This window comes from Suillus subaureus, assembly GCF_016647635.1.
Source record: "Suillus subaureus strain MN1 chromosome Unknown BJ212scaffold_18, whole genome shotgun sequence".
NCBI lineage: Eukaryota > Fungi > Basidiomycota > Agaricomycetes > Boletales > Suillaceae > Suillus > Suillus subaureus.
In genome coordinates this window covers 183089-208616 of record NW_024538574.1, presented here as the reverse complement: position 1 = coordinate 208616, position 25528 = coordinate 183089, and the positions used below count along the sequence as shown (strand labels likewise).

Here is a 25528-nt window from a genome sequence, read left to right as displayed (position 1 = left end):
AATGGCTAGCATAACTTGAATATAAAAGTAGCGACCATCCTTCTACTATGTGGTCTGCTTACAGGAGACGACACTGTATCAATACGTGGACCAAACAACAACTGAGAGAGAAATGAATCACTGGAAGCAGAATTTCTCTCTCTTGCTGAGGAACTCCGGTCGCACATTCTGAGTTTCTTTTCCTGGCGAGATATTCTTCGTTCAAGTTGCGCGTCCGTGAGCTGCAATTTTGATCTATTCATCGATGTTGACGTGACCGTTGTCTTGCAGGTATGTAAGGCACCTCACCAGACGTACAGTCTCTATACCAGACCAATACCGTCTATGACAGAAGACTATCCCTCGCCGATGGGCATCTCTGCCTCCACGACAGAGATGAAGATTCAGCCAAAATCCTTCCGATACTACCAAAGCCCTCATAGCAAAAAATTGAGCGTGATTTATTCCCCAATCGCTGTATTTTGTTCCAAAGACAGACAGCATCGATGTGCTCATGGCCCCAACGTAAATTCTGATTGCCATCGCGTGTGTCATTACCGGACGCATTTTACAACCGGGCGACGTGAAGCTCTTTATTGGACTTGGAGCCCTGGATGGAGGCGCCCATCCCTAAGCTGCTGGATAAATACTGTTCATGCTGGGACACTCCAGTGCGGGAACATCCTCTTTAAACCAAACAGTCCGGGGAAGTTCAAGGGTTTTTGGAGGCGTATCACTCTCTGGTACTCCCTGCAGTTTGATGATGCAGGCAGCTTTACATGCAACCGGATCATGCGATGGTTGGAGATACGAGACCGGCAACGCTCAACAACATCCATTGTGAGCCTTTGATTAGAAACAGTTGCCAACATTGACAGTTGATACTCAATTTAGAGCTTTCTCAGTGACACATTCAACTCAGTGCCTGATGACTCGATGGATTTTTGTTTCCTCGGACGTGATAGATTACTGATTGCCAGCTACAGCCTGAAAATCTACTCAATCGAGGATATGTCCCAAGCGCCATGATTACTGGCGTGTCTCTTGTTGCCTGTACCATCAATGATGAAGATAAAGTACATCCTTCCGATGGACGACATTAAACATAGTTCGCAATCACAGATACAGGCCCAACAAGCCATGTGGACATTAGACCCTCACCATCAACCAACATCCATTCTGACATTTTTTTCGCACCTCGTCTTCATTGCTTCCACCAGGATTTTCTTCGAACTTGACGTCTTTGAAGGAATAGTTCCCATGATGACATGGAAACATTGGGGCCCTCTAAATGCTCGTGTTCTTATGGCCAATATCTGTGGGTTGGCGTTAGCCGAAATCGAGTTTTGTTTCGTGCAGCGGATAATGTCCTGGGATACAGGTTACATATGCTGGACTTCAACCCGTTAGCTGCCAAGTGCAGGCAGGGTCTGGGATGGGTGGTGAAAGAGCCATTTACAGTCAAAATCAGTGAGTGGGGGAAGGACGTGACAACATCCGTGCTTTACGTTGAGGTCATGTTGGACAAAAGTTTCGGTTCCTGCACTTTAGACGAGATATGGGTTGATAAGGACAAATTTTATTTGCTTAAGATGACTCAAGAAGTCGTAGGTTCATCCCCCTGTGAAGAAAGCCTTGCATACTGATTTTTTTGAATCCAGAATGGTACAGATCAGCCTGAGCTCGAAGTCACCAAGATTTAGAGCACAGTCGGCTAGTTATGAAGATGCATCAGACTTGTTTAGACTTGTACCATATTGGACAGATGCACATGTGTCGCGTTTAGGTTTCAACCGGTCCGGGTCATGTCTAGTACACTAGGCAGGTTTCGAATGATCTGCAATCATTATGCCAGGTTTGTCATCATATCTTCTGGGTCTGTACCAGTCTGCACTTCCCTCCTTTAAGTCATAGTTTGGACGTGATGGCCATAAGCTTTAGAACTGCCCGAAGGTTCTCGATGGGTCGCTTTATACTCCAGACACAACTGAGCGTCAATTCTGACCCACTTGCTTTCAGGATTCATTGGGACGCTCTCTCTCGCATGCCTTGCTCTCTCCCTCTTTCTCTGGGAGGCCGGATACTCCAAGTCGAACAACATCGGTGCTGTGATCGTCATCTCGACTGGCGCAATCATCGGCTCGATATGGACGTAAGCCCATCATCTGTTGTTAGTCTTTGCACATCAGAGTTCACCCAAACCATGCAGAATATTTACGAAGGTGGTATATAAACCGCAACTTGTTTCAGTAGAGGCTACGTGGACGTTTGCCCTGTTACCTTTCGAAATATGTAGGACATTTTATACGAGACGAAATCAAGCATTTATTCTTTCACATAGTACTAGGTCTTTTCTCCGTCAACCTCGATATCGCAAATGTGCCTGCTGCACATGCCACCTACCTGTGCCTCGCAACACTTATATGGCTCAATGCAGCTCTGGGTACGTCGATTTCCTTGATTGCGGGCGCCCGTGCGCTCAGTATGATAGCAGTTTTCATATACGCGGCAACCATCATTCTCCTTGCCTTCTTTACTCAGGTTTTGCATGACCAGGATGTTTGGTCCCGCGACATTGATTCGAGTCCGTCTCCGTTCCCGTTGCATATCATCGTCGCATACGCCGTTTCGTCTCTAACTCGACCCTTCAATTCTTCGGTTACCCGTGAAAACCGACCGACGTCCCCTGCATCGAAGGAACACTGTTTCCCTGGCTGTACTTGCTCCCGTAAACTTCTCAATTCCTCGTCTCTTGCAGACCCGTGGACTCTCGGACCAACTTTGGAGAACGCTACCGGCGATGTGTCAAGCAGTCCGCACCCCCTTATCAACATTCGTGTCCCGACAGCGATGGAAAGACCGAAGCCAATTGCCGTCACACTTCGGTCACGATAAAGCCTGTCAGACTCTTACTAGATGCATAAATATATTTGCGGAATGTACTTTTCACTGTGATCTCAAATAAGAAGCCACGATATCAATCACGGCGACGCGAAAACATGAAGCATCTACTTTAATTGTACAACTAGCAATGTGATGAGAATATGATATGATGCCCCCTCTCGTTCCTTCATCCCTACGCTTTACTCGCTCTGAAGTTCATTCTGGAGTTGTTTGAGCAAAGTGGGATCTGTCTTACTTATATATTGATTGAAGATATGGATCCCCCCGCAGGTCCGCTCAGCTTCCTGTAATGCTGCAGCCACATAATTAGTGACTTGCGTGGTGCGAACAGGATCATTGTCCAGGAGCTGTCAGGTGCGAGTAGGGTGAGTGAGGAACAACGAAAATTTCGAAATCGCCAACCGTTTTTCGACGATCAAACTCGACGGTAGTTTCAGAATCTGCATAGTATGACTGCGGCACGTGATCAAGGTCCCAGTGAAGTGTCAAGGGGCTGCAATTGGTGTGTTAGAACATCAGGATGCATTGGTAACATTCACTACTACAGACGTACCTGGCATCCTCATTTTCAGCCAAGCTTTTGCTCTCTTTGACCTCAAAGAATACATCTGTCCAGAGGTTGAAAATCTCGTTCGGTAAGCGATCAAGCACTTCAGGACGACCGGTTGATACGAGAGACGCAATACCCAGAGCAGCTAGTTTGCGATGGCGAGGCTCCGACATGTGGTCGAACTGTCGTGCGAGTAAAGCATGTGAACAAAGCTCAGCGTTTCATGGCAACATAAGACGGACCTGCCGCCACCAATGGTCCAGCACTGCTTCCCATATTTTAAGTTCAGGAAGATTCATAGTCTCCGCTGTTGCTGATACAAGCTGCAAGAACATCTGTCTGTCTGCTATGGCAATCCTCGCAAGCAAATATATGCATTCGGTGAGCAGAATTGGCGGGCTCTGTGAATTGTAAGCGCATGCGCACTGTATGCAATCAGTAACTCACATCGTCGTGATTCAGCAGGTTAATGATGTGACTAAACAAGCCAGCAAAATGCATGGCTTGGCCCCAAAGCGTAGCAGGCGCCAACTGAGTTAGGAATTGGAGACAAACCAGTATGTCTTTCTGATTGGTCGTTATGGCCTGGCCTGTGAGTGCTTTCACAAAAGCATTCATTAACGGTTGGGCAAAGCTCTAAAAATTTAGCGGTGCTTTTAGGTGAGTGATAAACAAAGTACCTGCAAGACGGCAGGGGCGTCAACAAATAAACACGACTCGACTATAGACACTATTTTGCCAAGCAGATCTAGATTGTTTGACAACAGAGAGACTGCTAGAGGGACCAAGTCGATAAGACCGGGTCCACCAGCATAGCCCAACGATGATGAGTTGCGAACGGCAGCAAGCCAGAGATTAAGTGCGTCTTCATCGAGGTTGATGGCAACCTTTGTTTGCATTAGCATACAACGCGTCAGGCACATAGAGAAGTCTCACGCCTGGAGAAAGGCCGTCTTGGACAAGGGGGACAATAAGACCGTTCAAAGTCGACTGCTCTTTTATCGCCTATAGTGCATGAGCATCAGTGGTATTGTGATGTGCAAAGCTCACCGAGACTAGACTTGTAACGACGACCAGGAGTTGAGCTTTGAATAACCACTCCTCGCCCGCAGCAGTCCCTAAACTATGTTGAAAAAACAATATGGCTAAGGAAGTGGTGATAGGGACTTACACAACTGAGGGATGCCTTCTGAAATCATTTGTGCGTGTGGTGTAACCTAATAACAAATGCGCATAATGTGCTGTAGCGTTGCACGGAAAACTCACTCGAGGACCCGCACATTCAATCACCACGTTGAGACTCTTGGCTAGACGTTGTTTCGCTTCCATTGTGTCCGCCTCACCCATAAGCTTCACAAGTTCAATAACCGCAGTGGGCAAGTAAGGTACGAAGACGTCAATGTCAAAATTGACAGTCTATATAGAATGTGAACATAGGATCGTGAACATGTAAAAAGAAACGTACATCGATGCACTCCCGCAAGGCTGTGGCGGCAGTCAGACGAACAACAGAATCCGTGCCAGGACCTCTGTCTCGCAGCAAGTGGATGAGGATGTCCCAAACATTCGGATCGTTGGCTGGTGAACACATGTCGCTAATCCATTTTCCAATAAGCCATGCTATACGGCGCTTAATGATTGGATAGCTGTGGCGCTATATGAGTGAATGTGATGTAGAAAGACAAAGTAGACTCACTATTGGTTCGTCTCCTTTGCTTCTGCAAGGAGGTTATGTTGCAACCACTGACTGAAAGGAATTACTTCTCGTAGGTGAGTCGCACAACGTCCGATAGCACAGTACAGAGCTTCTTTTTGTATGACACTTGCCGAATCAACCGTTGGTTGTGCTGGAAGTGGGGTTGTCAGTATAGGAGCACACGCGAACTGTATATCCACCAATTATCTGCTTGAATGTCGTCTCGAGTAGTGGTGTGACATAAACCTTGTATTGTGATGAAAGGGTCATCAGACGCGTTCACCGCATGGCTAAAAAGATGAGTCTCGTAGCAAGCTGGATCTACATATGGAACGCACTCGCAATTCATACTCCCATTGATCGTTTTCCTTATCTTCTAGATTAACCCACTCTTCTGGATCGGACATCCAACCCTCGAGATCTGCCAGGTTCAAGGGGATGAAACGTGTCACGAGAAGCCGGACGGCATCCTCGACAAACTCTTGCGACAGAGCTGGGCGACTCTCATCAGCACAAGGCCACAACTCCCAAAGACAGTCAATACTAGTCTCGGTTTTTGGGCCACCTTTGCGAAACGGCGTCCATCTCGAGAGATTTTCCTTGAACAGGACCATGGCCTGAAGGAGAAAACGCACCGGGAAAACCGCCGTCGGAGCGTCTATGTAGTATGATGAGTAAAGCTAGCATCAGGGCAGAATTGGACTCAGAACCTTGAATTAGCTCTGGCGGACCGTTGGTAGCTTGCACAACTCTGTCCCAATAGTAAAGGACGATTTGGTTGCTTGTCGGAAGCTGAACAAATTTGTCGGGTTTAAGTTGCTGTAGTCTGCGGAAAAATTTCCCAAAAACGCGGACATGACGGGTCAGTCTGTCAACGGACAAAAGCGTAAGACGGTCTGATGTTCCGGATGCTCTCAAGGCAAGAACGAGGTTGATTCGAAGTTCAGACAGTATCTTCAATTGTCCGGTTGAACTCTGGAAAAGTTGCAGGAACTGTATAGTTGATAGCCGATCAGTCACACTCGTGAATTCTCGCATAGAGAACACAAACCCAAGGCTCGAGTTTCGCGAACCCACTTTCAGGCTGAGCGAGTCTAGGCCAGAGCCACAGAGCCATCTTTACAAGACACTTGTAGATGAAATGGGCCACGATGAGATTGTCAGCAGTGCGCTGATCACTAAGTGCTAGCGGCACGAGTGCGGAAATCATCGACGACAGTTTGGAGTAATAAGCGAACATCACTTCGTGTAGTTGATCGATGATCTAGTGAAGAATAAGGGTCTGAAGTAATGATGAGACGAAGAGCGACGCACCTTGACCATCGTGTTCACGCCAGCCAATAGCTTGACACCACTGAACTCCTTCAAGACACTGTTAAGAAGCGCGAGACTCCTGCGAAGGGCAAGAGTTGACCGCGGGTCGCTGATGGGAGAACCACAGAGGACTTCAAGATTTGTGCGAATGACGTCCATAATGTCGGCTAGCAGCGAAGGCCTAATAGAGAAATTAACCCTGCAAATTCAGTGAGATGACATCAAAGGTACCAACCAATTCATGGGGTAATCTTGGCGAGCAATTTTCGCAACAATTACTTCATTGCACTCCGCAATCTTATCGAGTCAGTCATAAATTAAATAAAGCCGCATTGAGTGGCAATACTTGCCGTATCATCTTCCTCGTTAAAAAAGGTCATGCATCGTGACCGGATCCTAACTCGTTGCTCGTCTGATAAAAGTCTGCTTTATGTCAGCGAATACTAGATCATGTATTGAACGAAGCGCGCACTTCCGTGATTTCCAGTGATTCAACGCCTTGTTTTTGAATTGGATGATGCTTTGCTTCCTCACAGGCAGCGGTACTGATCGGGTAGCGGCGATCTCATGTAAACCATCGAAAGTCCCAAAGTAGTCCAACAATTCCTCGACGCGTTTACTCGACGCGTGGACTTCGGCAGGGTTTTGAGATGACGCTTGAGTGATGACTTGATACAGCTCTTGAGGGTCGACGACTTTTGTGACGACCCCAAGCTTGGATGGGTTGACCATGTTTCTTCACGTTGCTATCAACAAAGGATCGGATAACTCGACCCCAAGAAGAACGCGGTGCCACTAGAAGTCTGAATCGGATCACGTTTTAAGGAAGTAAATAATTAAGAACCAAACAGACTCAAATAACGCGTCTCAAGCGCCAGACTGCATGGTTTCAAAAGCTTTACTTCGTCCTTGATTAATTGCATGAAACATTACATGTGATCCGATCTACGCCATGCCGGAAACTCTCAAACGCAGGCTACTACACGACGACGAGCTCGTAGAAGACTCCGAACCCGAAAGGGAGGAAAAAAGGCAACAGATGAGGGAGCGAACAAGGAAGAAGAAACGTTTGCGCATGGACCCATCACGAGCTGATCTAGAGCAAGATATTATTGAGCTAACCGATACCGAACTCAATCCTTCTGGTCCATCAGCTACTGTAGGTGGTCAGAGCCAGATCGGCAAGGCTATCGGTGGCGAGTCTCTTTTAATTGCGTCTCAAAACCCTTGGTGCTCATGTCCTCTCAGCTTCCAGTCGCAGTCCATTGACGGAGCTGGCTTCTTCCCGGAAACTTAAAAATGCAGACCATTTTGCGATTGATATATCTCGACATTCGCTTGCTGGTGAGGCCTAGTACACTGATCAGCTATTAAATCTCTGATTACTGAAGGGTGCAGTAATCGCTCCTGATCAACGTAAACATCGTGTCAATGCACCCGATACAGCGAATAGGCCCTATAGCGCACAGAAAATGTCGAGTATGAGCCGCACTTTTACATACCCCACCCCGCCTCCTATTGCGACTCTGGAAGTGCCGTTGTCTAGCGACTCGGAGGGTGAATCACACCTGAAACTGTCTCGTTTTGCTTTCCGAGTGCCTCCATCTAAGCCCAAGATCACCGACCTTGGAGGTTTGTTGTGCTTGGGCAGTTCTGTCGCAGTAGACGAACTTCCAAAACCAACCTCTGCTCCGAAAGCCAGACTGAAGCGCCCCACTATTCACCGCTTCTCTAACGACTTCTCACATGCACAACTTGCATCTCTCATCAGCTGCGTTAGCTGCAACCTGAAGTGGACCTCGACAAAGACTACAAGTCAAAAAGTGATCCACATCCAAAGCTGCGCAAAAAGGAAGTTCCTTTCCGATGAAACAGTTCGGATGCTTATACGCAAAGAAGTTCAGTCGTCCTCGGACCAGAAGACTACGGAAGAGGGCCAAAAGTCAGCCACTTTCCTGGAAACGGTTGTCAACGAGGTCGCCCGAGCAAAGAAAAGCAGACGCCCTCAAATTCTGGGAACCGTCAAGTCTCTCCCTGAAACTCGCGGTAGTATACTGGGGAGGGCGCGGGCTGTCCTTGATACTTCTATGCAGCACGGAGACTCCGTCGTAGACGCTCAGGTGTCGAATTTAACCCAGGGAGGTAGAAGCGACGTTCCCTGTACTCAAGCTTTTGGAACTAGCATGCTTGCTCGTCGAGCAGACTCGTATCCTCATGCACAGTCAGGACCAGTGCTGACCCAGACCTTCGGTGAAAGCGCCCTTGGCCATTTGCAATCTAATTTAGGCCTCGTTGCGCGACATGCCCAAACTTCTGGTCTTTGATTGGATCAGGCTGCTTCTAGCGCCCTATCAAGTCGAGTTCACCCCAAATTGTACCTTTCAAATGCAGATTCTTTCAAACCACTCTCATACGCATTTGATTACAACGAGTATCCATGATCGTCAATATCCAGCACACTTTGCATTCGCATCTACCGTCAGCTGCTTCAACCTTATCAAGAGAATGACATTCCCTGTCTCACTCCAACGAGCCGAGGAGCCGATCAATTTGTAATCAATAATCGCAAACAATGTTGACGCTGGTACTAGCTCGTAATGGTCTCAACGTGCCTTTCTTATTCATTTCCGTGACGCTGTTTTGTAGCATAATAATTCTGACTATAATGTTCTACTATCACCTTGCACCTTGCTTGTAATAACTCTGGCATCCTTGCCTCGTCCTCACCTCCGATAAAGTGGGCTGGAGCCTTACGTAACGAGGTAACGAGGTTTAACAATTTAACCATGTTAATCGTTGTTGGAGTAATGATAATAAGGCGTGAACCTGTTTTTTTTTGTCCCGCCACCTAGTTGCTCTCTCTGCTCGCTGCTTGCGTTCGATGAATAAATATGCCTGGACGTCGCTCTCCTGAAGACGACACCACTCTCCTCGACGATTCCAAGTTCAAAGAGTATGACAGTGCCCGGATGAAAAGGGGAATCAGTCCGAGACGCTGGACCAAACCCACATAGAAGAAGATAGCGATTCCGATACGACCTCAACAAACTCATCGGATGAATTTGACTGGGACGAAGAAGAAGTCGCTAGTCAAGTAGAGACTCCGGAAACTGGCAAAAAGGCGAGGAGGGGCAGGGCCCTTTGGCTCGGCTTCATGAAGCTCGCAAGGCCAGTCAGGGCTCTATTAGTCGGCATACTTGGTGCCACATTCTTCATAATTCCGCTGCTGGTAGTAGAGTTGAGGTTCAAGGACAAGGAAAGTGTTCGGCTGCAAGTCCGAGTTTGGTCCCTTTGGTTGTCGATCACTTGGGCAGCCTCCTGCGCAACATACTTGGTTGTGGATGCCATTCCACGCACTGTGATCTACATTATTTTCTTGCTTGGTGGCCAAGTCGAGCGTTTGAAGACACAGATTGAAGTACGTACTACTCGGACTTCTCGTGGGCAGTCCGACTGAATTCGTTGGTGTAGTTGACACTTGCTGTCTCGGCATGGCTAAAATTCATACTTGATATTTCATGGGCCTGGATAGCACTATCTGCAATCACGGCCTTCTACAAACCTCCTGGCGCGTACTGGGTTATTATTAACCGTGCGATGCAGGTAAAATGTTCCTTTCATACTTTATCACATTGGCTAAACGTCATTCCATCCAACAGGCTCTATTTACTGCAGGTATCATCCTCTTTGTTGAAAAATTGTTTCTAAGATTTGTCGCCATCAACTTCCACCAACATGCACTCGCAGATCGCCTCGTGGAGAATCGGATTGGACTGAGGGCACTTGACCATCTATCAAATGCACAACCCGCTCCCGTAAAGAAAAGTCAAAACGTCAAGAAAGGGCACAGAAATGCTTTGAGTTCTTTTGGGACCGCATTTGACCTTTCCGCATTTCACGGCAAGGGTCACCACCGAGATGAGACAGATGGAACAGTCAGCGGGCAGGCCAGTACGGCTACTACACCTGTTCTCGAGAAACACGAGCACGAAACACATCATCGGTCGCACAAAAAGCGTCATACTAGTCGCGCCGAGACGAAAAGACGACGCAAGGGGTATATGGCAACTCTTGTTGTTGACCAGCTGACCGGCGCTATTGGGCAAGTGGCGCTCAAAAATTCCAACTTTCACCGGGGCGGCGACTTCTATACCCTGGATTCTGCGCGGAAGCTCGCAAGGAAGCTCTTTCATGCTCTTAGTGTTACCAGCCCCGGACGCTCTCATCTTGTCGTTGAAGGTATGATAATTTGATGATAAAGAAGATGGCCTAACATTATTTCTTGATAGATTTCTACCCTTATTTCCGTTCGACTGCTGAGGCGGTGGGTCACTCCATTTCTATCAGTTCATTCATTTTACACTTTCAGTAGCATGCTGCTTTTGCTATTTTTGATAAAGACGGCAATGGTGACATCAGCAAGCGAGAAATGAGGGAAGCTGTACAGAGGATTTATCGAGAGCGTAAGGCCCTGACTGCCAGTCTGAAAGTGAGCTCATGTCTTCATTCGAGAGATACTCCTCACGACTTCATGTAGGACGTTGACTCTGCCGTAGCAAAGCTGGATGCAGTCCTTGTCTGCATTGCATTGCTCGGTATTCTCTTCGCATGTCTCCTCATTTTTAACAGGAGTGACACGCTAGCCTCACTTGTTCCTCTTGCGACACTTATTCTCGGATTTTCGTTCATCTTCGGACACTCTGCGCAGACGTTGTTTGAGTCGGTAAGTTGGAGCAATTCGCTCATCTATCATGCACGCCAAGTTCATTTCTGCTTAAACAGATGATCTTCATATTTTCTACACATGTCTTCGATGTCGGTGATTTGGTCTTGATTGACGACCAGGTGCGTTCCTTGCGCAAACAACTTGCATCAAGCCAATAAATATCCCTTTAGTACCTCATCGTCAAAGAATTTGGTCTATTTTCTACTACTTTCCGTCGGGTTGACGGTCAAGAAATTATCGCACCGAACTCGCTGCTGTCAAGCACGAAGCTTGTCCATAATTTACGGCGGTCAAACAGCATGTGGGAGAGCACGACACTAATGATAGCGTACAACACACCCCTCGAACTCGTTGAGCAGCTCAAGGCACGCATCCAATCCTACATCACAGCAAATAACAGGGAATGGAGTGGATCCGCGGTGAACATTGACAAAATGGAGTTCCAGAACGCGATTCATCTGACAGTGGCTGTTGAACGTGAGTGTCCATGTACCTAGCCCGACTGGGGTCTGACACCTGGATCTGATCCCTGCTTCAGACCGCCCGAACTGGCAGGACTGGGGAGGACGCTGGACGCGGAGAACTGCGTTCATGAAACATCTGAAGAGCATTCTGGAGGATTTAGATGTCAAGTATACGAGGCCCGTGCAGCCTGTGCTGTTGCCCAACTCTCCATGCTCGACGAACGCGTTCCGCAGTGTAGGTGTGGAGGTGAACACACGTGGCGGCGAAGAGAATCTCACTGCATGGAAGTAAGACGGACTTGTGAAGTTGCATTGCGCTGTGGCCTCTTATGTTATCAATCCACATCTCACAGATCTTTTGTAGCATAGCGGACTGTAACGGACTTCAAAAATCTAGCTAGAATCCTGTTGAAGGGTGGCAATATAGCTACATATACATGTTGGTTAGATTAGTAAATAATTCAACACTGCTTATAAGATGAGCCAATAAACCTAAAGGCTGGCGTGTTGAAAGCCGGGAATCGACAGATACGAAAAAGTAAACTTGAGAAGGAACTATGCTAGGTTGGATAGCTATATGAGAAGTGCAAATGATGATGAGATCACAAATATTATCATGCTTTTGGGCTCAAGGCTCTGTCTGCCAAACCGGCGACCTCGATGACGCCGCCTACAAGGTGCAAGCTGCCCGTAACGAGCACGCTAACATTGAGCATTTTACGCACTTCTTCCACGGCGTCCTCAATGGACGGCAGAACGTGCACCATGCCAGAGTAAGTTGGGACAAGCTTGTTCCAGGCTGCTTCAATCTCTCTCTGAGTCTTAAGATTGAGATTGTCAGTTGTAGACATTGCCGCGGATGTAAGGTCTACCAGATGCATATATAAGCTTGCATTTGAGATAGGTGACAACACTTACCGCCTTGAAATTGCCGCTGGCATAGGTCACATTACTACAGAAAATGACCTTGGCGAAAAATTCTTCCTTCTTCTCCAGGCTGCCATGCATCGCCAGTCGCTCCTCTATCTTCTGCAAGATGGCTGTCAGGAAATCATCTCCTGAACGTCCACTGGTGCAATTGAAGATAAGCACTCGGGGTGGGTGCCCGTCAGAAACGGGGAAACTAGAATCCAGTATCAGCGACAAGACACTAAAACTAATGCAGACAACAAACGTACACTGGAAGCCCGACTGCTGGGCTTACAAACCATTCCAGACAGCACGCAAGGCTCTCTTGTGTGTGTGCCCCATCGAGGAACCATGTCGTATCCTCAAACTTTGGATCGAGTACTGTCTGGCAACGGCCAGGCCAGTGAGCATTTTTGAGGCCGTCCAGAAAAGATGTAGGGAGGGATCGCAATGGTTCTATCTCTGATCCGCTCCATGTTGCGCGAGTAGTACTACTAGTGTTGGGATCTGACATGGGGGAGTATGATTGATCCTTGATGCTGAGGAACGTGTGCACCAATTGTACGGCGAGACCCGCGTTTGATCTCTGGTGAGCACCGGCAAGGCCTATAATAACGGATTAATTTTGTAGGTAAATGGCAAGACACCGATAAACATGCCTAACTGGATGGTGGAAGGGAGGGTGTCAATAATTGTGAACTGAGATGCCTGCAGTGCAAACAGGTATGAGCTATGAGTAGGTGTGAGATGTAAGAGAGCGCGAATCACCCTCTGCTCTGCTGCACAAACACCAAGCTCAAGTATGCCTTCCTCAGGCTGTTCAACAGTCAGGGCCGGAACCCCGTCCTATTCTATCTGTCAAATACTTGTGATGTGGACCTGACAAAGAAACGCGCCTTATATATTCCACCCTTCTGATTTGCAATCTGACTGAGCCTTTCTCCAAGAAGCCTTGTGTGATCATACCCGAGGGCGGTAACGCCTGTGACAACCGGCTTGGGGACGATATTTGTACTGTCGGAGCGTCCACCAATGCCTACTTCAAGAATTGTCGCATCAACCTAACGATGAAGTTAGATAGATAAATGGTCAGGATTGCTGGCGCACCTTGAGTTGGTTGAAAGTGTAAAAGGCCATGAGCGTAAGGTAACGAAAGTAGTTTGGCATGAAGGGAGTAGTGGCGGCTTCGCACTGAAGGGGTGTTTTGTCTAGTACAGACGACTATTAGTGCAAGAAACGAAAACCAAATACCTTCGTATTCTGGAGCAAATTCCACACCTCGAAAAAGTAACGAGTAAATTCCTCCTCTGAAAGTGGCTCGCCGTTGATGCGAATACGCTCACGGACAGCGACCAGGTGAGGAGAGGTATACAGACCTGTGTTACTTGTCAGGGGACGCTCTCGTAGAGCTGGGAAAGGAAGGCACACCAGTTTTCCAGCCTGGCCTAGCTGCCCTCAATATTGAATCTGTGAATGCGCTTGTAGAGCCCTTCCCTTTGGTTCCCGTAATATGTATGACATTCAAATTGTTTAACTGGGATGGCTGCAACGGTACTTCTTCATGAACAAGACAGTAAAGTTGACATATGACGTACCTCAAGGCCCACCCTGCGTAGATAATCGATCATTTCAGGTATAGCATTGGGATTGAGCTTCGCTCCTGCAGCCCGTACGGCCTCCAGGATAGCAGCATTAGTTTGAAGGCTGTTCAACGCATCTATGGCATCCCTGTAAGTCGGAATGGATGCGGTGGACATCATCATGCGTCCGTGAAAACGAGAGGGTTTTAGTCTCTTGATATGTACAACAATAGATAGGAAGTTGAATCGATAAGAAATGGACATCAGCAGACGTCGGACATGAAAAGCTTAAGAATCTTAAAGATAGCGCGTCTAGGCCAACTTTGGCCCGGGACAAATGTGGGTAACTGGCCGTAACTAGACGCGTTACTCGGAGATCACATGACCAGGGACGCGTGATAAATATAGAACAACACCTCCTGAAACACGAACCATACCCATGCACTAACAACTACGATGGACAAATTTGTAACTGTAATCAAGCCTGCGCGCTCCTCTCTCAAGGAAACAGAGAAATGTACAAACTCATCGCGATTTACTCCATACCCTACTTCAAAACCGAAGACCAACAAGAACTTCCCAGATGGAATGTTAAAGTCAAATTATGCAGAGGCTGTGGCACAAGACAAGGCGCGCTTGCGCCAGTGCGTATCTTCTAAATCGTCTTCTTGCACTTTTACTGACCGAGGCACCCGACAGGCTCCTAGCCCCTCTCAAAAAAGACGGTACCTCCAAACCTTCTGCTGGGGAAATCACGAAGCACCTGCTGAACACCCTTGCGGATGAGTCAAACCCAATTACTCATTCTAATATATATGAACGTTCGGGTACGTTTACATCCCCCCCCCTCTTCTGCTTTCGCATTTCATTGTTAATTTTATCTACAGACCATGTTGTTTCGGCCGCATCAGGCCACCAGCGCTCCGACAGGCGTGGTGGCGGGCATGGCCGAGAGTACCTTGATGGGCGCTCTGAGAAGCTAGAAATCCAGAAGCATGAGAATGCACGCGACTTGCACTCAGTGAAAAGAGACGAAACAGAAGGGAAAAGGGGTGTGCTAAGTGGTGTGCGCGTCTATATCGGTGGCTACCTTGCGGGAACAACCGACATTGAGATGAAGCGGATAGTTTCTGGCGCTGGCGGTGTCACGTTGTAAGCGCAATCTCTCTTGTGATCCTCCGAGTCATAATCTCGCATCAATTTTTCACAGGCTTTCCCCTAGCGGCGCTACGCATATTCTCACGTCGCAACAACTCTCAGGTTCGAAGACTCATAAACACCTCGTGTCAAAGCGCGTTCCTGCACATGTGGTGCGGCCCGAGTGGGTATTCGAGAGTGTGAAGGCAGGTTGTAGATTGCGAGAGTGGGAGTTTACGGCCGTTAAGCCCGGGAACACTATGGATTTGGCAAAGATGTTCGGGAACAAGAAGGAGCTGTAACTGGGAATTTTTTGAGGCTGGTCCTCATTGTGCGTTGATCTCGAGAATGTATCGATATCAATAATTTATTGTTATTTTTATTCCAATTGCCATCTGACGCCAAGAAAAAGAGACAAAGATAATATACACTACAAGCCTAGTGGTCCTCAGTGCAGTGATTGAAGACAAACGCTGAAGAAAACGAAAAAAACAATCGTTCAGCCTGCAGGATGAAGAGTCAGGTCATTCATTTAATTTATCCGTTCATACATCGGTCCTTGTCGATTAGTGGTTAAATCATCGCATTGTGGAAACACAATTCTGCGAAGCCGGAAGTTCGAATCCTCCCTGGGACATACCACGGACACTTTTTTCCTTTCCATTTTGCGCCAAGATGCATGTACCGTACGATCAATCGCCCTGGTGCTTTACTGCCTTGATTACATGCAAAATGAGTACACCATTGTAATATGACATTGTACTGAGGCCTCAAGCTTCAAGCTTCACTCCCTGTAAATGTATAGCTCCCCAAGCTGCCTGTCCCACTCCCGAACTCGCTGCTGAAATCGAATTCACTCCCCTCGTCGCCCTGGCTACTTTCTGCATCACTTCTCTCTCTCTCTCCATCCCCCATGCTTTCATTTTCAGCCCCACCCAACATGGAACTTCGCCCAAGGTTTCCGCTTTCGCTCTCCAACTTGTATCGATCTGCACTCCTCACTTCCTCCGCGCATCGCAGACACGTCCATCCGCATGAGCCATCATCTGCGGCACGGAGCATGCGCTCAGCAAGACAAGCATAACAATAAATATGTCCACAAGAAGCAAGATACGACGTTGTGATTGGATATGGAGGTTCTCCGTCTCCCTCGGTATTATTATCACCAACATCGCTATTTGATGATGCAGAGAATGCCGCAGTGTACGACGCCAGAGCGCCAGCAGCATCACCAAGGTCAACATTTAGGGAAGCGTTCTCAGCACAAATTGCGCACTGGTCTGGTGGGAGGGGATAATACTTTCCGCGTTTCGGCGCGCGTAATTTTTGCGTAGGGGAGGGAGCAGGGAGAATGGATGAAAAGGTTGATGTGAGCCTTCGTGCCACGGAGCGAGGATTGATGAGCGGGAGGAGGAAGAGGAGGAATTCCTGTAGCAGAATGAGTCTGCAATGAGAGCAGATAAAGGAACGGCGTACTGTGAATGCGTGCCAAACCATCTGGCGATTCATAAATTCATAACTAACATCACGTTTGAGGAGAGCCTGTGAAGGTTCAAGCCTCATCACCAGGAATCTATCAACAATTGTCCTGTATCTGCGATAAACCGTGTCAAAAAATCGCTAACAATAGCACGCACTACGGGAACGTACCTCCCATTCCATAAAAATGCAACGAAGTTGAGCAGACTGAATGCACCATGTGCGGTCTCGAGACTTGTCAAGGCAGCCCAAGCGCGGCGACGGGTATCAGAGGCAGGGGCATCTGGCCATGCATGCGAGAGCGCATATGCATGGAGTCGGTTGCGGAAGTAGGGAATGAGGATAGTGAGCACACCATGGATAATTAGTAGTCGTCGTCGTGGGGGCCTGGCTGCCGCCTATCATTCAGACGTCGAATGCTTGCAAGAGATGTGTTCACTCACAGCCCAAGCCGGAACTTGTAACGGAATACCGCAGGCCCTGCAGCATTGCGCCATAGCTTGCACCAGAACTCCAAACAGAGAAGCGATAAAGCACGAGCTGGACGAGGAGTGCTAGTTCAGGCTCAAATTGAGCCTTCATGGATGCCTGTTCCTGCATCAGCAGATATCATATTGACACGTAGAACACGTACATTGACGGTCGCAAGGGCCTTCGACACCGGTTCAGTAAGTATGTGCACAAGTTCGGCGTCGAGGAGCTCAGCGTCTAGCTGTCCAACGCGAATAATGCGAGGGTTCGGTCTAGGAAATGCTGGGGATGCAAGGACATCTTGTATGGAGTGAAGGTGGGGCTGGGCAGCGTCCCATGCTTGCTGCCATATACTACTCATCGAAGCGGGGATACAAAGTTGGCGCAGGCACGTGATTACATATTGAATTGACTCGATAGATTTGATCTAATAGCTAACGTGAACGTCAACGATGGCAGAACAACTACAGCAGTTAATACTGGATACTCTCGATGCCCAGTTGACTTTACCAGATACCCGTGCACTAAAAATCCCTGGCCAATCTAGCCCAGCGTTCAGTCATGATGCACAGATCACCATTCTCGGTGCCTTGAATTCGCTACTCAGCCGGGAGGCTAGTTTACTTTCCTTTCTCTCATGATCTCGTATTGAATGAACTTGCAGATGATAGCGTATGAAACACATGAAGTTTCATCGCATGTGCTTACGCCTGAGGGCGTCCAGATCGTGCGTGAGGGCTCGCACGAGGCCCGTGTCTGGGCCGCCCTCCCCGAACGTGGTAGTGCCCCGCTCGGCGCGCAGGATCTCAAGAGAGCAGTGGGAGATGATGCTGCAAAAGTCGGACAGGGTCGCGCGTTTAAGAGTGGATGGATCGCGAAAGAGGGGAATGGTTTCGTCAAGGCCGTGCGTGTTTCGTGCTGACATTTCTATGACTGCGATTGATGGGCCGGTAGGCGTCTAATATTACAGATACGACACAGATTGAGCTGTGCGAGGTAGAGTCATCGGGGACATTGGCGGCCGGCGAAAAAGCACTCGCTGAATTACGAAAACGTAAACTTATCATACAAAGGTTCCACCTACTCCTCCGTTGTAAATTATCGAGTCTGACTGTTACAAAGAAAGGGCCAATGGTTCACTGTGCATAAGGGCGCCAATTTCAGTACTTCGATTGCAAAACCGGAGACTGATTTGACCGTCGATATGCTCACTTCGTGGGTTTAGTGTTTCCAATGTAGCAGTGTTAAAGCTTATACTGCTCTGACCCCTAGCGGCTCCTGGAAAAAATCTACCTTCAAAAAATATAACTTTGATGCAGACGGGATACCTACATCCGGCGGCGCTCTCCACCCTATCCTTAAAGTCCGCGAGGAGATCCGTAGCATTTTCTTAGAAATGGGGTGCGTGATCGTTTCATAGTATAATGAGGCTGTCGAGTAGCAGAATTACACTTGATACTGATTACGGATGTTACAGTTTTGAAGAAATGCCCACAGGGACTTTCGTCGAATCTGGATTCTGGTGCTTTGATGCACTTTTCGTTCCCCAGCTGCATCCTGCACGTGAACTCCAAGATACCTTCTATCTTTCTGGTATGTGCTTGCCTCCCTTACCTTCGTCAACTTATCGAAATTTTATAGATCCCTCAACGTCCCTCCCTCCGCCATCCGATTATTACGAACGCGTTGCACGCGTGCATGAGCACGGTGGGTACGGCAGCATCGGTTACCGCACGCCCTGGTCGCACGAGGAGTCGCATAAGCTCCTCTTGCGCACGCACACGACTGCCTCGTCTGCTGCCATGCTATACAAACTCGCAGCCAAGTGTCGAGGCGAAGATATCGATGGTGACCTTTCCGCAAAATCGCAACCTGGACCCGGAAATCCGAGTGGTGATGGGTTCAGACCAGCAAAACTCTTCAGCATTGACCGCGTGTTCCGTAATGAGACAATGGATGCTACTCATCTTGCGGAATTCCACCAAGTTGAGGGCGTTGTTGCAGATCAGAACCTAACACTTGCAGATTTGATTGGTGTGTTGTGGATTCTTCCCTCCCTCTACATGAATACCTGCTAATGACCCTCATCTGCACAGGTTTCATGCGGACTTTCTTCCGGAAGATGGGAATGAAGAATTTGAGGTTCAAACCTGCGTATAACCCGTACACAGAGGTGTGTCTTGACCTCCTCTCTACTTCAGGTACTGATTGAAACTTGATAGCCTTCTCTCGAGATCTTCGCCTGGCATCCCCTCCTTGAAAAATGGGTCGAGATCGGGAACAGTGGCATGTTCCGCCCTGAAATGCTTGCACCCATGGGATTCCCACCTGATGTGCGTGTGCATGGGTGGGGAATTGGGCTTGAACGACCAACTATGATTCGGTGAGTAGTCTTTTCTTCGCCTTGTTGTATCGTCCCACTCCTTCCTGTATTCTCTCATCGGAGGAGCGTGATACTGAATGTCTTGACACAGGTATGGTGTTAACAACATCAGAACGCTTGTCGGGCACAAGACGTCCATCGAGAATGTGGAGAACTCGCCGGCTGTCATGTTCTAGATGCGTCAGGGGGGGTGGGGGGTATACGCTGATTTAGAAGATACCGGAAGATGTATCACCATAACTTTAAGTGCACACTTAACGAGTCCCACGCAAAATAAAACGATTCGGCCAATGATAATTTTTGCACACGATATCAGTGTATGGTATGTACAATCTACAGCTCAGAACAACATCGTGAGGTACCAAAAAACTTAGAACGAGAATACAGCAGCATTCTTCCTTGTCCCGAACATGTACACAAGCGCTTGGGACATAAACAGCCCAACCGTGATACCGATCGTGACGGCTATCATCGCACTTCCAATATCCACACCGCTTCCATCTGCTGTGATACCTCCCGCCTGCGACAGACCCGACTACAAAACGTTCATTAGCAAGCCCCAACAAACCCAGAAAGAAAGAGCACTGACCGGAACAAGGAACAGCACACCCGTAACCATACTCGTAAACGCCGTCCCGCCCATCTTCCTCGAATAGACATTCCCCAGCAATCCCACAGTGAAAGCCCCGATAGCGCTCACGATATCACTCCGATTGAAGATATAGTGATTAGCGACCTTGTTGCTCGCGTAACTCGCGCACGAGATGACCACCATCACTGGAAGTTGTTTGCTCCGCCAAGGTTGCAGATTCGCGAGGGAAGATAGGATACTGAACAACGGGACGATGAGGAACTGCGTCCAGAAGGGGAAGGGCTGGAGGTACCAGCCAAAGTGTTTGGGGCGGTAACATCCGCCGATGATGTCTGTCTGCATCACGTTCGTGTTGTTCGTGAAGGTGAAGGTGCCGTAGATGGGTCCTAACCCTGAGGAGAGCGATGAGTTGCCACTTGTGGAGTTATCTGCTGCGAATGTGCCGACGATGGTGGCGCTCGTGGAGATGTCAGCGGCAAGTTCGGTGAGGCGGTGCCGTGCGGTTGGATCGAAGAGGAGATATAGGTCTGACCCGATCTGCAAACCGAAACCCAGGAAGAGGGTGTAGATGAGGGCGTATACCATTTTAACGCTGCCGCAGACGATGTTTTTAGAGGCCAGCTCTAAGGAACTACTCACTGGAAATGGGTCAGTGGGAGAAATGACTCTAGGAGAGGCACTTACAGATCAAATAACCGGGAAGAATACCGATGATTGCAGACGACGAGACAGCTGTATAACAGAAGATCTGGCTTCTGATACTACTGAGTCCTCGTGCTGTGAAGGACACCAGCATCGCCGTCGTGATCCTAGTAAATTATAAGCATCACGATGATGATATGAGTATCGAGAGATCTTACTCAAAGACATTCGCATACATAGCGCTCTTCGCAGCAACCCTGAGTTGCAGGAAACACAACACAAAGGCGCCACAACCAGCAATCCCCATATCGATGAACGAGCCCCCAAACGCCAGTGGACAGATTAACACCGATAACCAGAAGCTCAAGATGCACCTAAACCACCACGGGTACAGCGGTTTCGCCGACAACAGGTCGTCAAGTTGCTCCGTCGCCTTCCGCGCACTGATTTCATCATGCACCACAGCGCGATAGATGATGTGGACCTTGTGCAGGCTGCCTAATGAAAGACCTCCACCGGACTTGATGAAGTGAGTCTCCGAAGTCATCGTATCATTGTCACCGAAGGAACAGATGATGACGCTCGGTAGATGAATGAACTCGGCGTCGACTTCAAGGATGCGCGCTGCTGCGAGGAGCTGTGATTCGATACGGTGAGAAGGTGCACCGAACGTCATCAACGCTTTTGCAAGCTTGAGCAGGAAGTTGTGGCGATGGATGATGGCTAGAACCCTGCACTGAGCTTCAGTTGCGCAGACAGAAAGGAAGACTTACAAGTAACATTGAATTCGATCTTGATCTTCTGTTTCTCCTTTCTACGCCTGCGATAGTCCATCTGCCTCAATGCCGTCCGCTTCTCGTCGTCGTAGTCGTCGAGACACTTCTTCCTGACACCAGTAATAGTAGGATCATCCGGGTCCAGCAGCTGCGAATGCTGGGAATTATCTGAGTTCGCCCTTCGCATGGGTGCACCGCCCATTTCTTCGTCGTACTCATCGTCAAGCTGAGCAAAACGACGGCGTTGGAAAGGGACGTTCTCGCCCTCGGCATCGACCCCATACAGGTCGATGAGGTTAGAGAATAGGCCACGTCTTCTTCCATCCCTGTCGTTCACGTCGCAATAGTCGATGTCATCATCATCGTCCGCGTCCTTCTCGTCATCATCCAGCCTGACATCTTCATACTCCTTATACTTATCCTTGCTGTCCGCCGTCTGCGCCTCGACATCAGTCAAAGTCCCCTCACTGTTCCGAAAGTCGACATGCCGCTCATCGTCATTTCCCACATATGCATTTTGCGGTGGAGGGATATCATACGGATGCTGATAGGACGACATTGAGTATCTAGAGTCCTCGTCTTCATATAGTGTGGACTCTGAGTCGATGTGAGCACGACCACGTAACCCTTGGTTAGGAGGAACTGGAGCCTCCGACGCATAAGCTGGGAGTGTCGGTCGCCTACTTCGTGATGCTCGAAGATGGGCCTGAGCTGAGAAGGGGTCGGTGAAGTCTGGTACAGACGCACGAGGTCCCCCGGTCGGAGGTTTTGTAGGTTCAGGGATTTGGGGTTCAGGAATTTGGGACTCGGGAAAAATATGCTCAACAAAGCGTGGACTCGGGTTGAATGAAGGGGGCCTGGGAATACGTGAAATCTGACCAGTACTGATAGATGGCTGCACTTGTTGCTGCTGCTGTTCGAAAGAAGAATTTAGCGACTGCCTTTGTACTTGGCGTCGCTGGAGGGTATTTGTGGAGGGCCGTGGTAGATAACGGCCTAAGTCTCCATTGGGATACGGGTTATAAGACATGACTTGCTCGGATAGACGACGAAAGTCTAGCTTTCGAGGCAAGAACGGCAAGAAATCTGATAGCGTCGCTGAGGGGGATGACGAAGGAGTATGGTTCGGTGGGGTGGTAGGATAGAAAGGTGGACGGGCGATATAAACTTGAACTGAAACATGCGAGATGGAGCAGTGTCTTGGTCATTTCAGTTTAGACCAGTAGAGTGAGGAAATTACAATCTTGTCCAGTCAGATTCTAAATTGAGCCGATCGCAATATCGAACGGACGATACGTGCAGCTGGATGTGGGCAGTGATTTTGGTGCATAAATCGCCAAGGTGACCCGCAGGCCAAACCTCTCGTCAAATGAGATACTCTCGAAAGCACGGACTCATCACGATCAAGTCCATGACTTGCGATTGGATGGATAGGTCACAAATTTGCACTAGTGCTAAAGTTGTTTCTTAGATCAATCACTGACGGGACGCAATCAGCGCCGCTGAGGACTTTAACTTGATAACATCCGGCTCACCATATCTCGAATACCTGACTCCGTAATTGAAATGTTCATTAGGAGTGCCTAGTATTAGTGTCATCAAGAACCGTTCTGTATTCGCAGTTGAACTTTAAACAGCGTAGTCCTCCCACTCCTGCACTGTGATACCCATAATGCCATCCTCCGCGCCCTCCAACTTCTTGAAACCCAATCGCGCATAAAACGCCGCGGCCTCTGTATTCCTCGTATCCATGCCCAACCAAACACTCTTTACACCATTTTCTTTCAAATTCTCCATCGCTCGTGCGATCAACTTCCGCCCCCATCCCTGCTGCTGATGGCTTGGCAGAATGTCAATGTGCAAATGCGCGGGTGCGAACGCCATCGTCGCATCACTTGCTCTTGGGAAGGTCATAATGGTGTTGATATAAGTCCTATCAGCAGCTGTGAGCGCTGCAGCGGAGTCGTGCAGCAGGGGGCCGTAATGGGCTTTGAGTGAGGGCCACCAGTCGGTTTCTGCACTCTCCTCGAATTTGCGCGTGTCGAACGCGCCGAGGGTATACCCTACGACTTCTCCGTCGTCGTCAAGTACAAAGCCCCATGTTGATTCAAGGATGAGGTAGGGGAGGGCGTAGATGAGGCCTGGGAGTGCAGGATGGGAATGCAAGTGCTTGGATGATGTGCCCGCGTTTGCGGTGAGCAGACAAATGTTGGAGATGGCAGACTGGTCAGCTTTGGTGGCTGGTCGGATGATGGGGGCCATGATGAAGGTAGACTAAGAGAATGAAGGGACATGACCGTAATCATAAGGTATATCGTGTGATACTGAGCACATGGGGTGATAAGTGACATGTCTCATGAAGTTACACACATCTTATTTTGGAAATGGATGGGGTTAGGGTTAGGAGTACAAAAGATCAAAAAAGGAAGGCCTACCCAGCCAGAGTGGCCGTGGCAGGACAGGAAAATATTGAGACGGTGCATGAGCCGGAGCTCATACAAACCATAGTTACCCTCTGTAAGGACAAGGTCGCCGTGCTATGAAGGGTCCCCACAGCCCACAAACCCGTGTACATGAAGGAGCTTATGCCATCAAGGTAAGTATGAGTTGTTGCAGTGTTGACACCGCGCTTATATACACCACAAACACGCGCACGGACCATCATGTCCATATTAGGTACGCCTTTGTACCTATGTATTATCTCGAAAAGAGCCTGGAAGGTCATGGTCACTACTTCTTCGACCTACTTATCATCTTCGAGCCTCATCAGAAATGATTCACGATGCTGCCCGAAGATGTATGTAGGTTCAACGATATTCTCGAGCACCGTCACAACTAATTAGAACTGATTCCTTTGGATTCCTCACTTTAAACATGCGCCGTCTTATAGTGGCAGGGCTTCCTCACGAAATTCTGTTTGAAAGTGCTCCAGGTGATTCTACCTAGTATGATAATTTATGTGGATCTACTTTCCTCCTTTCCCATCCCCGCTAGGAGAGTCCTCGGCGGGCCCAGAGATCACTGATTGAGTAACGCAGTCAGCATATGCTTCATGACAAAGGAAAGCAAGTTGAGTCTCGTGAGAGTGTAGTCCTTCGACTTCACATCGCAGCACAAAAGAAACCAATGAAACTCACGCAGTGCCCCGAGAACAACAACCATGTATATCCAGTACTTCTGCACGAAACTTTTCTCAGGAACAGGAGCTACTGGCTCGCCTTCAGGCGTGAGCGGAGGTGGGATCCGTAGCTCAGGTCTACAGACACGCATATGTCAGTCAGTCAAGTTTAAGAACGCGAGAGAATCCATACAGAGGTGCCATCCGTGGTGACTTGAGTACAACACTCGCGTTATGTGCTGGGTAGCTCCCCGCACTCGTCGCAGAGCATATTCCATCTTGAGGTACGGGCGACACGGAATAGTCGATCGCAAATGGTTCTCCCGTCGCGGAGAAATGAATAACTATATTTGCGGATGTGGAGGAAGGGAGTAGACACTATATAAAGAACATATCAGTCCTTCACTCACAAATAAAAGTAAAACATGACAGACCGCTTTGATACTTGACACTGACCCCTCCAATTCTGGAAGCTCGATTGCGACGTGGTACATTGCGCCTTGCATGTTAGGATTCACTGCTTCTGCGAACTCTGCAAGGTCATCCCGTAATGACTCTGCTAGTGACAATGAGGCATGTGAGCCAATGGGTGAAATGGATTTGAAGGATGGGATGGAGACAGTTCCCAGCTCAGCCCATGGTGTTACAGGAAGGTCGGGGTGCACTACACGGTGCATTAAACGTAACTCAGTGAATTCATTGGTCTGAGAGGTAACCGACTGGGAGAACAGGGATAACGTTAGAAGCGCGAAGGATATTGGAGTATACATGTTGAGACTCGTCAGTGCACATGTGAAACACAATATTA

At 48.6% G+C, this 25528-nt stretch overlaps 12 protein-coding genes and 1 non-coding gene across 13 annotated transcripts; 7 read left to right on the top strand and 6 right to left on the bottom strand.

Annotated features, from left to right (window-relative positions):
- The first annotated feature begins 23 nt into the window (after positions 1-23).
- BJ212DRAFT_226364 (uncharacterized protein) lies at positions 24-1391 on the top strand. The gene is made up of 3 exons (XM_041342691.1): positions 24-205; positions 271-819; positions 874-1391. The coding sequence occupies exons 2-3, from the start codon at positions 325-327 to the stop codon at positions 1006-1008; spliced, it is 630 nt and encodes a 209-aa protein (XP_041192482.1). The 5' UTR covers positions 24-205; positions 271-324; the 3' UTR covers positions 1009-1391.
- A 512-nt stretch (positions 1392-1903) lies between these two features.
- BJ212DRAFT_1481329 (uncharacterized protein) lies at positions 1904-2874 on the top strand (the record flags this gene model as incomplete). The annotated part of the gene is made up of 5 exons (XM_041340238.1): positions 1904-1943; positions 1999-2131; positions 2189-2271; positions 2327-2422; positions 2474-2874. 5 exons carry the CDS (start codon positions 1904-1906, stop codon positions 2872-2874), a joined length of 753 nt encoding a protein of 250 aa, XP_041192481.1.
- A 188-nt stretch (positions 2875-3062) lies between these two features.
- Positions 3063-7175, bottom strand: BJ212DRAFT_1447194 (ARM repeat-containing protein; the record flags this gene model as incomplete). The annotated part of the gene is made up of 21 exons (XM_041338363.1): positions 3063-3230; positions 3286-3376; positions 3437-3615; positions 3676-3834; positions 3881-4069; positions 4114-4320; positions 4484-4551; positions 4605-4650; positions 4700-4849; positions 4899-5079; positions 5130-5151; positions 5182-5280; positions 5330-5375; positions 5468-5622; positions 5674-5787; positions 5840-6122; positions 6181-6393; positions 6444-6642; positions 6664-6740; positions 6794-6866; positions 6916-7175. 21 exons carry the CDS (start codon positions 7173-7175, stop codon positions 3063-3065), a joined length of 2979 nt encoding a protein of 992 aa, XP_041192480.1.
- A 129-nt stretch (positions 7176-7304) lies between these two features.
- BJ212DRAFT_226166 (uncharacterized protein) lies at positions 7305-9137 on the top strand. The gene is made up of 3 exons (XM_041342690.1): positions 7305-7639; positions 7692-7787; positions 7835-9137. Exons 2-3 carry the CDS (start codon positions 7743-7745, stop codon positions 8765-8767), a joined length of 978 nt encoding a protein of 325 aa, XP_041192479.1. The 5' UTR covers positions 7305-7639; positions 7692-7742; the 3' UTR covers positions 8768-9137.
- Positions 9138-9334: 197 nt separating this feature from the next.
- BJ212DRAFT_1300046 (Mechanosensitive ion channel-domain-containing protein) lies at positions 9335-11925 on the top strand (the record flags this gene model as incomplete). Its single annotated transcript, XM_041332953.1, has 10 exons — positions 9335-9428; positions 9458-9861; positions 9915-10046; positions 10103-10682; positions 10733-10767; positions 10816-10932; positions 10981-11166; positions 11226-11288; positions 11340-11646; positions 11708-11925. The coding sequence occupies 10 exons, from the start codon at positions 9335-9337 to the stop codon at positions 11923-11925; spliced, it is 2136 nt and encodes a 711-aa protein (XP_041192478.1).
- A 322-nt stretch (positions 11926-12247) lies between these two features.
- BJ212DRAFT_1272684 (Mur ligase) lies at positions 12248-14299 on the bottom strand (the record flags this gene model as incomplete). Its single annotated transcript, XM_041331028.1, has 11 exons — positions 12248-12501; positions 12548-12756; positions 12812-13033; positions 13091-13148; positions 13190-13250; positions 13311-13388; positions 13427-13603; positions 13650-13726; positions 13787-13918; positions 13971-14085; positions 14138-14299. The coding sequence occupies 11 exons, from the start codon at positions 14297-14299 to the stop codon at positions 12248-12250; spliced, it is 1545 nt and encodes a 514-aa protein (XP_041192477.1).
- Positions 14300-14542: 243 nt separating this feature from the next.
- On the top strand, positions 14543-15726 carry BJ212DRAFT_1357198 (uncharacterized protein). The gene is made up of 4 exons (XM_041335753.1): positions 14543-14766; positions 14822-14949; positions 15010-15274; positions 15333-15726. Exons 1-4 carry the CDS (start codon positions 14579-14581, stop codon positions 15559-15561), a joined length of 810 nt encoding a protein of 269 aa, XP_041192476.1. The 5' UTR covers positions 14543-14578; the 3' UTR covers positions 15562-15726.
- Positions 15727-15814: 88 nt separating this feature from the next.
- BJ212DRAFT_t71 lies at positions 15815-15896 on the top strand. Its single transcript has one exon. It is a non-coding gene; the product is annotated as a tRNA-His (tRNA).
- Positions 15897-16036: 140 nt separating this feature from the next.
- On the bottom strand, positions 16037-17570 carry BJ212DRAFT_1272843 (Pex12 amino terminal region-domain-containing protein; the record flags this gene model as incomplete). The annotated part of the gene is made up of 5 exons (XM_041331046.1): positions 16037-16687; positions 16736-16853; positions 16910-17125; positions 17178-17326; positions 17373-17570. The coding sequence occupies 5 exons, from the start codon at positions 17568-17570 to the stop codon at positions 16037-16039; spliced, it is 1332 nt and encodes a 443-aa protein (XP_041192475.1).
- Positions 17571-17661: 91 nt separating this feature from the next.
- BJ212DRAFT_1272804 (tRNA synthetases class II core domain (F)-domain-containing protein) lies at positions 17662-19768 on the top strand (the record flags this gene model as incomplete). The annotated part of the gene is made up of 10 exons (XM_041331043.1): positions 17662-17827; positions 17881-18113; positions 18164-18282; positions 18332-18424; positions 18482-18610; positions 18687-18802; positions 18851-19243; positions 19306-19382; positions 19432-19592; positions 19684-19768. 10 exons carry the CDS (start codon positions 17662-17664, stop codon positions 19766-19768), a joined length of 1572 nt encoding a protein of 523 aa, XP_041192474.1.
- A 194-nt stretch (positions 19769-19962) lies between these two features.
- Positions 19963-21789, bottom strand: BJ212DRAFT_1447188 (DUF1212-domain-containing protein; the record flags this gene model as incomplete). The annotated part of the gene is made up of 5 exons (XM_041338362.1): positions 19963-20127; positions 20182-20822; positions 20869-20993; positions 21045-21549; positions 21600-21789. The coding sequence occupies 5 exons, from the start codon at positions 21787-21789 to the stop codon at positions 19963-19965; spliced, it is 1626 nt and encodes a 541-aa protein (XP_041192473.1).
- A 1114-nt stretch (positions 21790-22903) lies between these two features.
- Positions 22904-24199, bottom strand: BJ212DRAFT_226073 (acyl-CoA N-acyltransferase). The gene is made up of 3 exons (XM_041342689.1): positions 24038-24199; positions 23138-23974; positions 22904-23081 (listed from the first exon to the last, which is right to left on the bottom strand). Exon 2 carries the CDS (start codon positions 23862-23864, stop codon positions 23232-23234), a length of 633 nt encoding a protein of 210 aa, XP_041192472.1. The 5' UTR covers positions 23865-23974; positions 24038-24199; the 3' UTR covers positions 22904-23081; positions 23138-23231.
- On the bottom strand, positions 24183-25524 carry BJ212DRAFT_1357191 (uncharacterized protein). Its single transcript, XM_041335752.1, has 4 exons — positions 25155-25524; positions 24914-25098; positions 24740-24858; positions 24183-24623 (listed from the first exon to the last, which is right to left on the bottom strand). The coding sequence occupies exons 1-4, from the start codon at positions 25488-25490 to the stop codon at positions 24568-24570; spliced, it is 696 nt and encodes a 231-aa protein (XP_041192471.1). The 5' UTR covers positions 25491-25524; the 3' UTR covers positions 24183-24567.
- Positions 25525-25528: the final 4 nt, after the last annotated feature.